We start from the raw sequence: 13,995 nt of genomic DNA on the forward strand, positions 1-13,995 counted from the left end.
TTTCCTTCATTACAGACCCAGAAGCCCAAAACGTTAATGCCAAGAGAAGTTTCTCAGCACACTGTTTGGCAGAGCAGGCCACTCAGGCTGCCCGAAAAGTTGAGACTGACACAGAAGGTAACAATGCTGTTACGAAGCTTTGCTTCCTTGAAGGAAGAAGAAACAATGCGGCGTCAGGTAAAAACATATGTTTATATCTGCCTTTTGATATTTGAGAAAGGGAGCAATAGAGGGTTTTATTATCTAGGTCTTATAAAATTTGTGTAGCCATGTAGCCTGCCCTGGTTCATGAAAGGACGGGAACATCTGGACAGGAAGCTTATTCTGGGGAGGGTGGTGAATAGATCTGCCTAGTAATTTACCCGTTTTGAGATGAGATAAAAAAAAAAAAAATTCCAGCAATTCTTTCATACTGCCGACAATTAACGCAGGTGTTTTAGAAGGGCAGAGGGCATAGATAGAACGCATGAGTCAATGTGTGGGTCGACACATATCAAAGGAATAGTATCTGTTACTGCACTGACAAGGTTTGGGATTGGACTCAATGGGGAGGTTTGAATTGACTGCATACCCTACTTTAAGTACTGCCTGGTTTACATATTGAACATTGAGTGTCTTTGCTATTTGAATTTTACTTCCTACAATAGATCAGAGTCTCATTTGAATTTTTTTGTGTGACGAGAGATACCAGCATTGGTGCTGCCCTGTGACTTTTTGTGGTGAGCTACTAGTTTATAGACAATAACAATATGCCTTTTTTTTTTTTTTTTTTTTTTTTTTGGTTTTTCGAGACAGGGTTTCTCTGTGGTTTTGGAGCCTGTCCTGGAACTAGCCCTTGTAGACCAGGCTGGTCTCGAACTCACAGAGATCCACTTGCCTCTGCCTCCCGAGTGCTGGGATTAAAGGCGTGTGCCACCATCGCCCGGCAATATGCCTACTTTTGTATCATGATTCGGATACAGCTTACGTCTTGCTCCACGAAATCTAATGTAGAGAAGATCCATTGAACGTTCAACTAAATTATATTTTGATGTTGAAAACCATCCTCGACTAAAGTCACACATTCCAGAGTAGGAGCATGAGGATTAGAACTATTAACCAAAAAGAAGAGAGATATGAGAGAAATAAGAGACAGAAATACAGAACAGAGTCTGAAGGGAAATTCAGTGAATACTGAATTCACACGTGTTTAATGTAACTTCTACCTGGTTATATACTTCACTCTAAAAGGGGAGGGGAGAGGCAACAGACTTCATTAACTTGATATACAGAATAGACTTTAACTCTCTGACCTTTGGTCCAGGTGAAGCAGATCACCCTCTATACCCAAAATACTAATTAACCAAACCCTCTGTCAGAATCCCTTGTTTGTAGCCACATCTGTTGTCAATAACTTTGAAAGAGCAAAAATAAACCTGAACCTACTGACCTCCAGTCACATCTGTGGGCCCTCACGGTTTGAGAAATATTTTCATGTGTGTATGAAACTTTTGGGATCTGGACACGAGCATTACATATTTAGATAAAGAAATGAACATATCTGAGCCGTATTTTGTATAGTCACTTTTCTACATTGAATTTACTAATTAAAAACCTACATGGTATCTATATAAAAATCATCATCAATAACCTCTTGTTTCAAAAACCTTATGGGATATTTAAGATGAATTTGAAATTTATTACAAAACTATTTTTTTAAAACATACTTGTCCTCACATTATGAAACATTACCCTAAAATTGCTTTCAATTCTCATAGCTCTTTCTTCTTAATATTAGGTTTCTGGTGTTTCTCCTGAAAAAGACAAGCCATCACTTTCACCCCAACTCTGCAGTTAATTGCCAGAACAATTATGTAACAAATGGAAAATGATCTACAGATTTATCTAATAATAAATTTGCCACAGAGGAATACTTTCAGAAAACATTTTTATGTAAATGGAAAGTATAAAAGGTTAATTCCAGATCTATTAACAGCAACAAACGGGTTCCACAAGGGCTCATAATAAAATTCCTGGTGAAAAATTTAAAAATGACCTCATAAAAAGAATCCATGATTTGCTGCTCAGTAGAGAATCAGTATCTGTGCTGACATGAGTGCATACGTGCATCTAGACGTGCGTCATATGAGGGTTGTTGCCTCTGTGCACATGTCCAGGGGCTTACCAGGGATAAAAAGTTTTATATTTTCATATATCTATATACAAAAATACATATTTATATCTATTTTATATTTTTATATTTTCAGGATAGTACTATGATGCTTAAATTAATATTTTATAAATTCATCAAAGAAGTAAAATATTTTTATCTGAGTTTAATGCAAATAATATTAATGTAAAATAAAATGAGTAAAAGAAAACCAAACCTGTGTCATTAATGCTCCACACAAATTCTTCTTAATGTTACAGCAAGGGTAACATAGAATAATTGCCATCATATAATGTAGAGAATCAGGAATGGTGCTCAATCTAGTTTGCAGTGCTACTGACCTCTCCACTCTCATATGCTTCCAATAGGAGGAGCCAATAGGAGATTCCACTTTGGGATTTCTGGGTTTATTTTTCTAATTTGTTTCCCCCGTGCAACAGGAGGTGCTAACCTGGTGTCATGTGGAGCAGCTGGTTACGTCAGGTTCTGGGATATATTTAAGAAAGAACTCTTGGCTGAATTTTTGGCTCATGCTGGAGTTGGATCCATTATTATGTCTACTGATAAACACAATCAATACCTTGCCACTGGAGATCCCGATGGATGGCTGAAAATCTGGAACATAGAGGTAAACGGAAAATGTTCTCACAGAACCATTATTATTTAAGCACAATATTTGATAAAAAAAAATAAGTATTTGGCTGAGTGATAGCTTTTCTATTTCCTAGATAAAGGGAGAAATGTTCTATCAAAAGTATTTTAAAGAACCCATTTGCCTGGCAGTGGTGGCACATGTCTTTAATCTCAGAACTTGGAAGACAGAGATAGGCAGATCTCTGTGAGATCGAGGCCAGCCCAGTTTACAGAGTGAGTTCCAGGATAGCCAGGACTACATGGAAAAGCCCTGTCTCAAAAAACATACAAAAATTTTTAGCATAGATTTGTTTTCAAGCAATTCTCTCTCTCTCTCTCTCTCTCTCTCTCTCTCTCTCTCTCACACACACACACACACACACACACACACACACACACACACACAAGCAAAAACATTTTTTATCAGTGCTGAAGCTTATTAATATCCAGCCATGTCAGTTGTCCATCGTAGGAGTGTGGTCTTGTCAGTACTTCACTGTAGCACGGATTGGACATAAACAGTAGGATACATCATAGGTGAAAAAAAATTCTAAATTCCATCTAGTGTGCTGGTCCTTCATCTACTGTTATCAACATCCTGTGTTAGTTGATATAGCAACTGTTTACCTGCTCCTAAGGGAGGGAGGGAGCAGAGAAAAATGTATAGATTAATATAATCAATTAAAAATCATTAGATGATGTACTATTTGGTGTCTCCATGTGGACAAGCTCTCTTCTATCAGATACTAATTACCCCCTTTTACTCCTTTCTTTTCCCAAGTTGGTCATTTCAGTGGCCAGACTTTTGTCAACATTAATATAGCTGTTTCTAATCTTTATTATCATGAGCTTTCTCTTGAAGGAAGATCATAAGTTATTATTTCTAAATGCACCCTCCCATTTTCATATCAGGCTTCTTAAAGATTGATATTAATTTACAAATCATCTATTTATTTATTATTTAATTATTTGGATTTTTAAAATTTGGAGTATTTCTTCCATTCAGGACTATTGTACCAGTTCCACTGGGAACAAAATCATCCAGCCTCCAACCTTGATCAAATCATTTCAACCCCATGAGGACCGGATAAGTTCTTTGCAGATGTGTGAGTCACGTGGTCACTTGGTTATCATTTCCTCCTCTGTGGACCGCAGTGTCTGTGTGACTGGGCTTTGCGATGCTCCTGCCTTGGTCTTTGGTCAGGTATGCACATTCCTTCTCTGTTATTCTAGAATTTATGTGGCAGTTAGTGTGAATCTATGCTTATTTCCATGGGAGTCCCCTCTACTGTCTATAGTTTACTGGTTATGGATGGACTGATGTGCAATGCTGCAGATGTTACTCTATAATCAAGTTCCCCGATTACCAACTGCAACCAGCTCCATGAAGGGGAGGGCACATGCTTTTATACCTAATCTGTTCTGTTACATGCCATGAGGAAGGAGAGAGAAAACACTTATGAATTCCAAAGATTTTAATAATTCACCACATAACAGGGTCCCTGATGAATCAGGGCTGCAGGACAAGGACCCAGGAGTCTTGCTTTTTTTTTTTCTGACCGTCCCAGGCAGGAGCAAAAGTGGGGTTTATAAGAATAAAAATTACAAACATTTGTTGCCAAGTTACAGTTACAAATTTCACCAATCAGATAATCAGAAGTCGAGATTAGTGATTTTTTTCTTGTGTTTTCTATCGTTGTCAACTGACATACAGTGCAAGCCTTACAGTCCAGCCAATCAGATTCATTTGTTCTTTATACTGCAAGGAACAACCATAATGTTTCTAAAGAACGAAAGATGAATAATGACTGTTTCTATGATTTAGGAATGAGGTTGCTCAATCATTGGAAAGTTCTAAGCTCCCCTAGGTCTTGGGAACGTGAAGTTTATTTTATCCTGAAGATGAAGTCAAAGTGGCAGTAGACCACGGTGCTTTTGCCTGCTTCTTCCTTCAATATGACATGGAAAGATGGGAGCTCTTAATGGCTCCACATAGTTATTGTAGGATTTATCTCAGAAAAATCCTGAGTTTTGTTCCTAGTGCTCCAACAGATCACCAGCTGAAACCTTCCTTGCCCTCTGTTCACATCTCTTGTGGATTCCACAGACTGTCCCTTTTTTTACCCACATCCCCACTAGTCTCTGTCTTTTAGACCTGAACTTCAGCAGTCACCTCCTGCTCAACCCCAGTCAGAAAACTAGGTAGGTTGCTCACAGTCCTTTCCATTTCTGTCTGTGTACCCTTAGTCTCCATAACTTAGGGTTGTCCCTAGCATTGCAACAGATCACAAGATGCAGCTTCTCTTCCCTCTCTGTCCATAATCCCATAGACCGTCCATCCCCTCCTCGCCTTCAACCTCATGGTTAAGGATTTCAAGCTAATGATATGAGGAAGGCATTATGAAATCTCCCTCTGTAACTAATGAAAGATGTTGAGGCCAGGCTTATGTCAGGAGTGCCCCTTCATAGAGACTCAGAGAAGCCATTGTGTGAAGCTGTGAAGGTGAAGCCTGGATTACCTTGGGGACCCCTAGATGTTGGAGATGATAAAGTCATGGGATACCTGATAATAAAAGCTGCTAACAGAGAGTGGAACAAACCCAAGAGGAATAGGCTTATTGAAATCAGAAACACTGTATGGAGTGGGAGATATGGCTAGAATGTGACATCAGAGTTGGAGATGCAGGGTTTGGAGTTTGTCCTGTAGTAAGAGGCTACTTGTTCATTACTTGGCCTCCCAGACTTCCGAAATAATCACACAGAAATTATGTTAATTGTCTCCTTCTTCTGTTTTCTTCAGCGTGGCCGCGCTCTCTCTGGTTCTCTTTCTCTCTCTCTCTCTCTTTCCCTCTCTCTCTCTCTCTCTCTCTCTCTCTCTCTCTCTCTCTCTCTCTCTCTCTCTCTCTCTCTCCTCTCTCTCTCTCCCTCCCTCCCCCCTTTCTCCCCTTTTAATAAATGCTTTTATGGCAAAAAAAAGAAATTATGTTAATTAAATCACTGTTTGACCTATTAGCTATAGCTTCTTATTGGCTAGCTATTACATATTAATTTAGCACATTTCAATTAATCTGTGTATCGCCACATGGGTGTGGCTGTGGCTTACCAGCAAAGTTCCATCCAGCATTTGTTTCTGGCAGGGCTTCATGGCATCTCCCGACTCTACCTTCTTTCTCCCAACACTCAGTTTAGTTTTCCCTCCCTACCTCTATTCTGCTCTGCACAGGCTCAAGACAGTTTCTTTATTAAGCAATGGTATTCACAGTATACAGAGGGGAATCCCACATCACCCTTTTCTATCTAAATAAAAAGAAAGCTTTTAACCTTAACATAGCAAGATTACAGACAACAAAACAGGTATCAAGGAAGAATTACAGTTACAATATTTATATCTACTTTATCTTTTATCATAACTAAGGAAAACTATAATTATCTATTCTTCAACTCCACCAAAGACTCCAGAAGGATACAATATTACCTAAGTAAACAAAAAGTACATTGTAAGCAACTGCTAAAACTCTAGAATTGACAGACACGTCTCCCTATCTGGATAGTCACCCAAAGTTCTCTATCATTGGAGCATTCATTTTCAGGCTGCAGGCCCACAGTATCCAGCAGACATTTCCATGAAGCAGGAAGTTTCAAAGATAGTTTTGCCTATATTGGCAGTTGGTCAGTAACTTTCTTCCATATCATGCAGAATGTCTGGCAGACTATTTCATGAAGCAGGAACCCTGAAGACTGTCTTTACCTTCTTTAGGCAACTTCCAGCAGTCATTTTTCTGTGTGTCCTGAATATCCAGTCTGTACAGCATAACATCAAGCAGCTCAGGCAAGAGCAGTTTCTTGCCCAAATCACTTTTTTGGTTCACTCTAGTTTCATTTGATAAGTTTGTTTCTTTCTTATCTTGTAGCTCATGTTCAACCTTACAAAAGTTATAAATATTTCATCTCTGTTACAAGACTAAGATCATAGCTGGTCTTGGTCATTTGTGTTTATGAACATCAATGACAGTTTGTTTATTAATCTTGTACAGGGCGAAGGCACATAAATGTTAGGTGAAAATAAATTTTATGAAAATAAAATATATTTTTATTTTTAGGCAAGCCGTTGGGATATTGAAAACTATTTTTCTCTTCCTAAAAGAGGTACTAGTTTCATAGAAAGTGGAAGTCAAGAGGAAAGCGTGAAAATAATTCCTACCTTTTCTAAAGAGGAGTCATGCTTAGCCCCAACAGAAGACTTTCTACTAACTGAAGAAAGCAAAGACAATTTAAAGCACCTGTAAGTACTTTGAATCCTTGTCAAGATGTGAAGTTTAGATGTGAAATGGGTACAGTTGGGCCTAATTTCTCGTGGGGCTCTGAATCTATCCAGTGGCAACCTCAAACTTTCTTAAGGTTTGGAGATTATTGAGTGTGCATGCTGGAATATGCTCTTAGGGCTTCTTATGTATTTTATTTCTTGCCTCCATTTATTTCTTACCCTCTCTTATATTTATATTCTCCTTCTCTGTGTCTGTATGTATTTCTTTGTTTGTCTGTCTGTCTCTTTCTATCTCTCCACCCACTGTCTCTTTATCTTGGTTAGAGGATCCCTGACAATGTCTTGCCAGATAACCCAGGTTGTTCTTGAACATTCTTCTGCCCCAATCTCCTCAGTACTAGGACTGTAGGTATTGTTTTCTTTTTTTTTAATTAAATTTGTTTATTAATTTCACTCCCAAGCACAGTTTCCCCTCCTCCTATCCCCTCCCCTCCCTCCTCTCTCCCCCATCTACTCTTCTGTTTCTGTTCAGAAAGGGGCAGGCCTCCCATGACTATTAACGAAGCATGACGAATGAAGTTGCTCTAGCTCTAGGAACTCCCACTTTTGTTAAGGATGGGCAAGGCAACCTGTATAAAGAATAGGTTTCCCAAATCCAGCCACAACATTAGGGACAGTCCCTGCTCCCACTGTTAGGAATCTCACAAGTAGACCAAGCTACAAAACTGTAGGCCTTTTTTTTTCTATCCAGCCAGCCAGCTCCTAAATAACAACACAGAGACCTCTTATTAATTATTGAATCTTGGCTAATAGCTTAGACTTGTTTCTAACTAGCTCTTATGACTTATAATTAACCCACTTCTATTATTCTATACATTGCCATGTGACCTGTTGTTTTATCTGTCCTCCAGCATGTCTTAGTCCCTCTGCCACCTGGCAACTTCACCTTTCTTCTTCCCAGTGTGCTTTGTGTTTGGTTCTCCTATCCATACCTCCTGCCTAGCTAAAGGCTATTTAGCTTTTCACTAAACCAATAGGCACTTTGGGAAAGACACATCTTCACAATGTTCCAAAGATTATTAGACATTTCCCCCTTTTTGTCTAAATAAAAAGAAAAGGGTTCAACTCTAGCACAGTAAAACTATACGTAATAAGAACAATTATCATGTAGAAATTACATTTACAATGTGCAGTCCATTTTTATTTTGCAGTTTTGGAGACAATGCTACATTATTTATCCTTTTTTGTTGAGTCCAAAGTTATGTTCCTAATTTAATTTCTATCATAACTAAGAAAAACTATAATAATAACTATCTAGCTTTCAACTCCATCAGAGACTCAAGAAGGATTTACTATTACCTGAGGAAACTGTAAGTGCAGTATGAGTCCCTTCTAAAATGACAGACACATCTGGCTTCCTGGTCAGTCATCTGCAAGTTTCCTCAACGTTATGGCATCCATGTATGATATAGGCCTATAATATCTGACAGACTTTTCTGCGAAGCAGGAAATATTGAAACACTGTTTTATCCCATCTTGACAAAGTTTGGCAGTCACTTTTTTTTGTGTCCTGCTTGTCCAGTTTGAACAACATTTTGACAGTAGTTGAGACAAAGGCAGTTTCCTGTCCAAATCGCTAGATTTGCCACAAATAAAATAAACTCTATATAAAGGTTCTTTGCTACCCATAATAATTTTTTAAAGTAAATTGTTGCTACCAGGAGCAGATGTGTCTAACATCATGAAAAGTTTTAAGTTATTAAGTACAGCACTAAATTTGACTATATGTTTGATGGGTATAGATGCTTAACTACTGACATGCATTTCTTATTACACATTAATTTTTAAATGAGTAGAATGCACACAATACTCCAAATAAGAATAGAAACATACCTACAGTATAACTTTAAATTTGTATCAATAAACCAAAATCCATGCTAATGTAAAATAGTTTGTGATTAATAGTTGCTTTTAGGATTAAAGTAGACTTCATCCATTTGCCTGCAAAATTCAAGATGTCATCATTTTTTCTGCTGTGTAGTACTCCATTGTGTAAATGTACCACACTTTCCTTTCCATTCTTCGGTCGAGGGGCATTCAGGTTGTTTCCAGGTTCTGGCTATGACAAACAAAGCTTCTATGAACATAGTTGAGCACATGTCCTTGTGGCATGATTGAGCATCCTTTGGATATATACCCAAAAGTGATAGTACTGGGTCTTGAGGAAGGTTGTTTCCTAAAATTCAATGAAAGTTACCACACAACATACCCAAATTTATGGGTAATTGATAGTCTTCTAAACTCTGGCTCTTGTATTTCTGTGTCCTGTACCCTGACCACAGTATAGACATATTTGGGGATGGCACCTTTCTGTAATTAAAGAAAGTTTCTCCATCTATTTGAGATCATCTAAATTCTCATTTTTTTTGTTTCTTCTTTCAGACTTAATTCTTACATTTTTTTTAGTTATAGTCTTTCTCCCAATTACTCATTTAACATCATTTTCAAACAAAACTATTATTATTTCTTTTCTCCAATCCGTACTTCTTTGCTTTTTGTTTTCTTTTTGTATCAGTTAAAATTTCCTCTAATCTGATGTTGAATGGAGGGAGGATTGAATAAATTGATTTCTAAATGGTGGAGAAACTTTGCACATGTACATTTGAATAAATTCTATTTGGCTGTTTTATATATCTTATTTTTATGTAGAGTTGGATTGGCTTAATAATATTTTAAAGTTTTGAAACTATGTTCGTGAGAGAGATTGATCTGTAGATTTTTTTTGTTTGTTTTGTTTTGCTACAAGAATTGTGAGCTGCTTCCTAGAATAAATCACTAAATGTTCCTTTACTCCTATTTTGTGGCACAAAATTAGTGTTTTTTGTGACTTATATGTTTCCTAGAATTTACCAGTGACTCTATCTGGATTTGATACTTCTTTTCAGAATGTTATTATTGATTCAGAAGCAACTATTACATGCTCATAAAAAGCACTGTTCCCATTATATATAGATAATTACAAGACATAATCTGGTAGTCATTTGAACTTACTTACGAAAGAATGAAATTCATTCACTATTTATTCCAAATATGAAAAGAAATAATGCTTAAAAATGATAAGAAATCTGCTCTATAAAACTCCCAGCATGTATCAATTGAATGCTACTGTATTCTTTTATTTCTGTGTTGACCAATAGATTACCATTCACAACACATACTGTCTTTCTTTCTTCCCTGTTACTCATTGATCTGTTTGTTTTCCAGTTGCTGAGGATAAGAAGTGGAAATGCTAAAAGAGAAGGAAAATGATGGAATCACACTTCTCTAGGCTTAGCACATGGGCAAACCTTGCACTTTTCATATAGGAATACATACAGTTGGGGGTTCTTTGGTGACCTCCACAAAGGGATATTTGTTTTGAATGTTTCAAACTGATGCACCCATTGGTTGTTTCCTGAGGTAACACACACACACACACTCACATACACACACTCACACACATACATGCACACACACACACACACGATGTATTTAGACTAGAGCCTGTGCACAACTCTACTTGAGTTAATTTCTGTGTGGGTATAGTCTGTCCATATATACAAAACCTTACATTGGCACATGTTCTACTGTGTTCTCCTTCCCGCTTACTTGTGGAGCTCCTACCCACAACACTACCTACATACCTGTTTATGTATTAATGACATAGCAACCTACTGTACCCTCTAAGGTCATTTCAGGGTTTATACTTGCAGTGTTTCCACTGCTGAGCATAAAAGGAGGCTCAAATAAGGAAATGTGAAGTGTGCTTCACTTTGTGGAAGAGGACACACTGAATCTCCTCTGAAATTATTAAATTTGTGTCCGTCACTTCTTCAGTGTGGCAGTGGACACAGGAATTACAAGATCTGCTTTGAAGCAATCCCTTTGTTTGGTACAGTGGGTCAGTACAACGAATGTACCACATCATTTTGGAGCAGGAGATATAGACCTTTGTTTTAAATTTCTAATTAATAATTTGCTTTTCAAAGCTTTCAACTTTTGCTGAAACAGAGACAAAAGAAAAATGTTCTCTTTTTAACAACCTGCTATGCTAAATTGAACTTTGGTATTTATTCTTCTATTTCTTTGAATTGTAGCTTTCCAAAATGTCAAGTATCAATTTATTCTCAGGCAAAGGACATTTTTGCTTTAGAAACAGAGCATCACTAATATGTACAAGCATATAAGGCAGAGAATGGAAAGACTTTACCAAGGATGCAATGCTTCCCACCAACTCAGTTTGGAGATAAGCAAGAGAGTTAACTGGGGCCAACACAGCAAGATCATGATTTCTCTTTATTCCGTAACCCTATAAGGGTCAATGTAAATATTATATGTTCCAGCCAACATGCTAGCTTACCATTTTAAAGATAAATTTTCATTTTATTTATGAGACAGAGAGAGAGAGATGAAGATAAAAGAGAAAGAAAGATACAGAGAAAGGCAGAAGGAGAGACAAGGGAGATTGAGAGAGGGCCATGAAGTAGAGTTCATAGTAAAACAGCTAAAAGGCAGCAACCTTTTCATGACTCTGTTTGTGTCTGCATGAATACTTCTCAGTCTTCTACACCCCAATAGCGACAACCATATTAACAACCCTTTTGGGACTGTCTGTAACCCTGACCCTGGTACAGACATACTAACTAGAATAAGTGATGCTTTTACATGTTAAAATATAAAACTAAAGTAACTAAGTGGAAGCGTAAATCAGAAAAAAAAAGTCATGTAGTGTCTAGAAAATACCACTAAAATTAACAACAGCAACCAAAAATCTGTTGCTCTGAATTCCCTCAAATATTGATGTAATTATGTTTTCTCCCCCCAGGACATGTTGACCAGTGCTATTTATTTATTTATTTACTTATTATTTTAAAAGAAAGCAAATTATCTTTTTTTTCATTATACTTACCAATCCAAGTTCCCACTCCCTCCCCTACTCCCATTCCCTTTACATACCCTCCCACCCCACCCCCATCCAATCCTCAGAAAGGGTAAGGCACATTGCTTTGGGGAAGGTCCAAGGCCCTTTCTACTATATATAGGCTGAGCAAGTTATCATCCAAAGAGGATAGGTTCCCCAAAACCAAGTACAAGCAGTAGGGCTAAATCCATGTGTCACTACCAGTGGCCCTTCAGTCTGTCCCAGCCATGCAACTGTCACCCACATTCAGAGGGACTAGTATGGTCCTATGATCATTCCTTCCCAGTCCGGCTGGAGTTTGTGAGCTCCCATTAGCTCAGGTAGACTGTTTCAGCGGGTGTACCCATCACGGTTTTGACCCCTTTGCTCATATTCTCATTCCTCCCACTCTTCAACTGGATTTTGAGAGCTCAGTCCAGTGCTCCGATGTGGGTCTCTGCCTCTGTTTACATCAGTTGCTAGGTGAAGGGTCTACAGTGATATTTAAGATATTTATCTTAATTAAGATAGTCATGTCTGACTCCAGGGCAAGTCAAGTTTGGGTCTCCCTCTCCTCTATTGCCTAAGGTCTTAGCTGGGGTCAACCTTGTGAGTTCCTGGGAATTTCTCTAGAGTCAGGTTTCTTGCTAACCCTATAATGGCTTCCTCAATCGAGATATCTCTTTCCTTGCTCTTACCTCTATTCTTGTAAATAAAATTGCGATACCTATGAGCTTCAACACTAGAAAACCCTGAGGCATGAGTCTGCTCTTGGTTGTTGGCTAATAAAAAGATTTGTGTATATTAAATTTGTTCAATTAGCACAGTCGACCACAGATCTTGTGCAGATCATTTCTCAAGGGAAGATTTAAGGAGTCAGTTTTCTCTCTCCATCAGTGACAAAACCCAAGTTGTCAGACGTGGATTGCAAGTGCTCTTAGCTGATGAGCCATCTTGCAACCCTTAGTAGGGTCCGATTCTTTATGATAAAGTATGTTACTACCTTTAAAAAGTCAGTGTTTAATCCCAGCACTCAGGGCGCAGAGATAGGTGGATCTCTGTGAGTTTGAGGTTATCCTGGTCAACAGAGTGAGTTCCAAAGCTACACAGAGAAAGCCTGTCTTGAAAATCATATATATATATAAATATATATTCACAACATATATATACATATATATAATCAATGTTGTGAACTTTTTTCTCATTTTGTTCTATGTTTTATTACTTCTAGACACCTTGTTTTATAAAAAATAGTGCTGATAGACTTTAAAATTTATGGATTTTCTTTAAAAGAGTTGGTCTTCCCACAGTTAATGTATATCTGAGGGCCATGGAGAAGTTCAGTACAGGAAGACACAATTTTCTCTATTGTGCAACATGCTTTTCAAAGAACAAAAGTCATACAAGAGCCATTGCTTGTACTCTTTAAACTTCTGCTTGTTCCAGATAATTGGCTTGTAATAACTTTCTGATTGTTGTTATGAGACAGCATATAATAATGTCATTTAGGAATTATGTGGTAATTGAAAGAAAATGGTTACCAATGCATTCTCACAATTGACTTATGGGTTGTAACCCTTAATTCTCCCAGGAATGTGACCAGGACTATGACAATAAATTTATCAGCTTGTCAGTTGAACTTTCCAGTCGTTTCAACAGATTTGACAAATCCTTTCAGCCTTGGAAAATTGTTTTTTGAAAAATAATTCTTGAAACCCAAGTTCTTTTACTTAATCAAATGAGTAAACATGAGAACAGACAAGGTCAGCTCATGTCCTTGTGCAAATGTGCAAAAGAGAGGCAATATGTCTGACAATAGGAAGAGGCTTGAGGAAACTTCCTTTTTGATGACTAGGTAATTGCAGATGTCAGCATATGACATAGATGAGAAAAATGAGGTAATAAAGACGTAGAGGGACAGAAAACGTATAACTAAGTAATAAGAAGGAAATACGAAGAATTAAGTGAAGTTTACCTGAGTGCCCCCAGTTCATTTTATAGAAAAATTAA

At 37.6% G+C, this 13,995-nt stretch overlaps 1 protein-coding gene across 1 annotated transcript in view; it reads left to right on the plus strand.

Moving 5' to 3' along the window:
• Nucleotides 1-13,995, plus strand: part of Wdr49 (WD repeat domain 49) — a 103,082-nt gene that overhangs the window by 72,072 nt on the left and 17,015 nt on the right. Inside the window, exons 12-16 of the mRNA XM_057756720.1 lie at nt 16-177; nt 2,590-2,777; nt 3,789-3,986; nt 6,883-7,064; nt 12,619-12,624. Coding sequence (XP_057612703.1) covers nt 16-177; nt 2,590-2,777; nt 3,789-3,986; nt 6,883-7,064; nt 12,619-12,624 — 736 coding nt within the window. The remainder of the gene's footprint in view (nt 1-15; nt 178-2,589; nt 2,778-3,788; nt 3,987-6,882; nt 7,065-12,618; nt 12,625-13,995) is intronic.

Source organism: Chionomys nivalis, chromosome 24, assembly GCF_950005125.1.
Source record: "Chionomys nivalis chromosome 24, mChiNiv1.1, whole genome shotgun sequence".
NCBI classification, from domain to species: Eukaryota; Metazoa; Chordata; class Mammalia; order Rodentia; family Cricetidae; genus Chionomys; species Chionomys nivalis.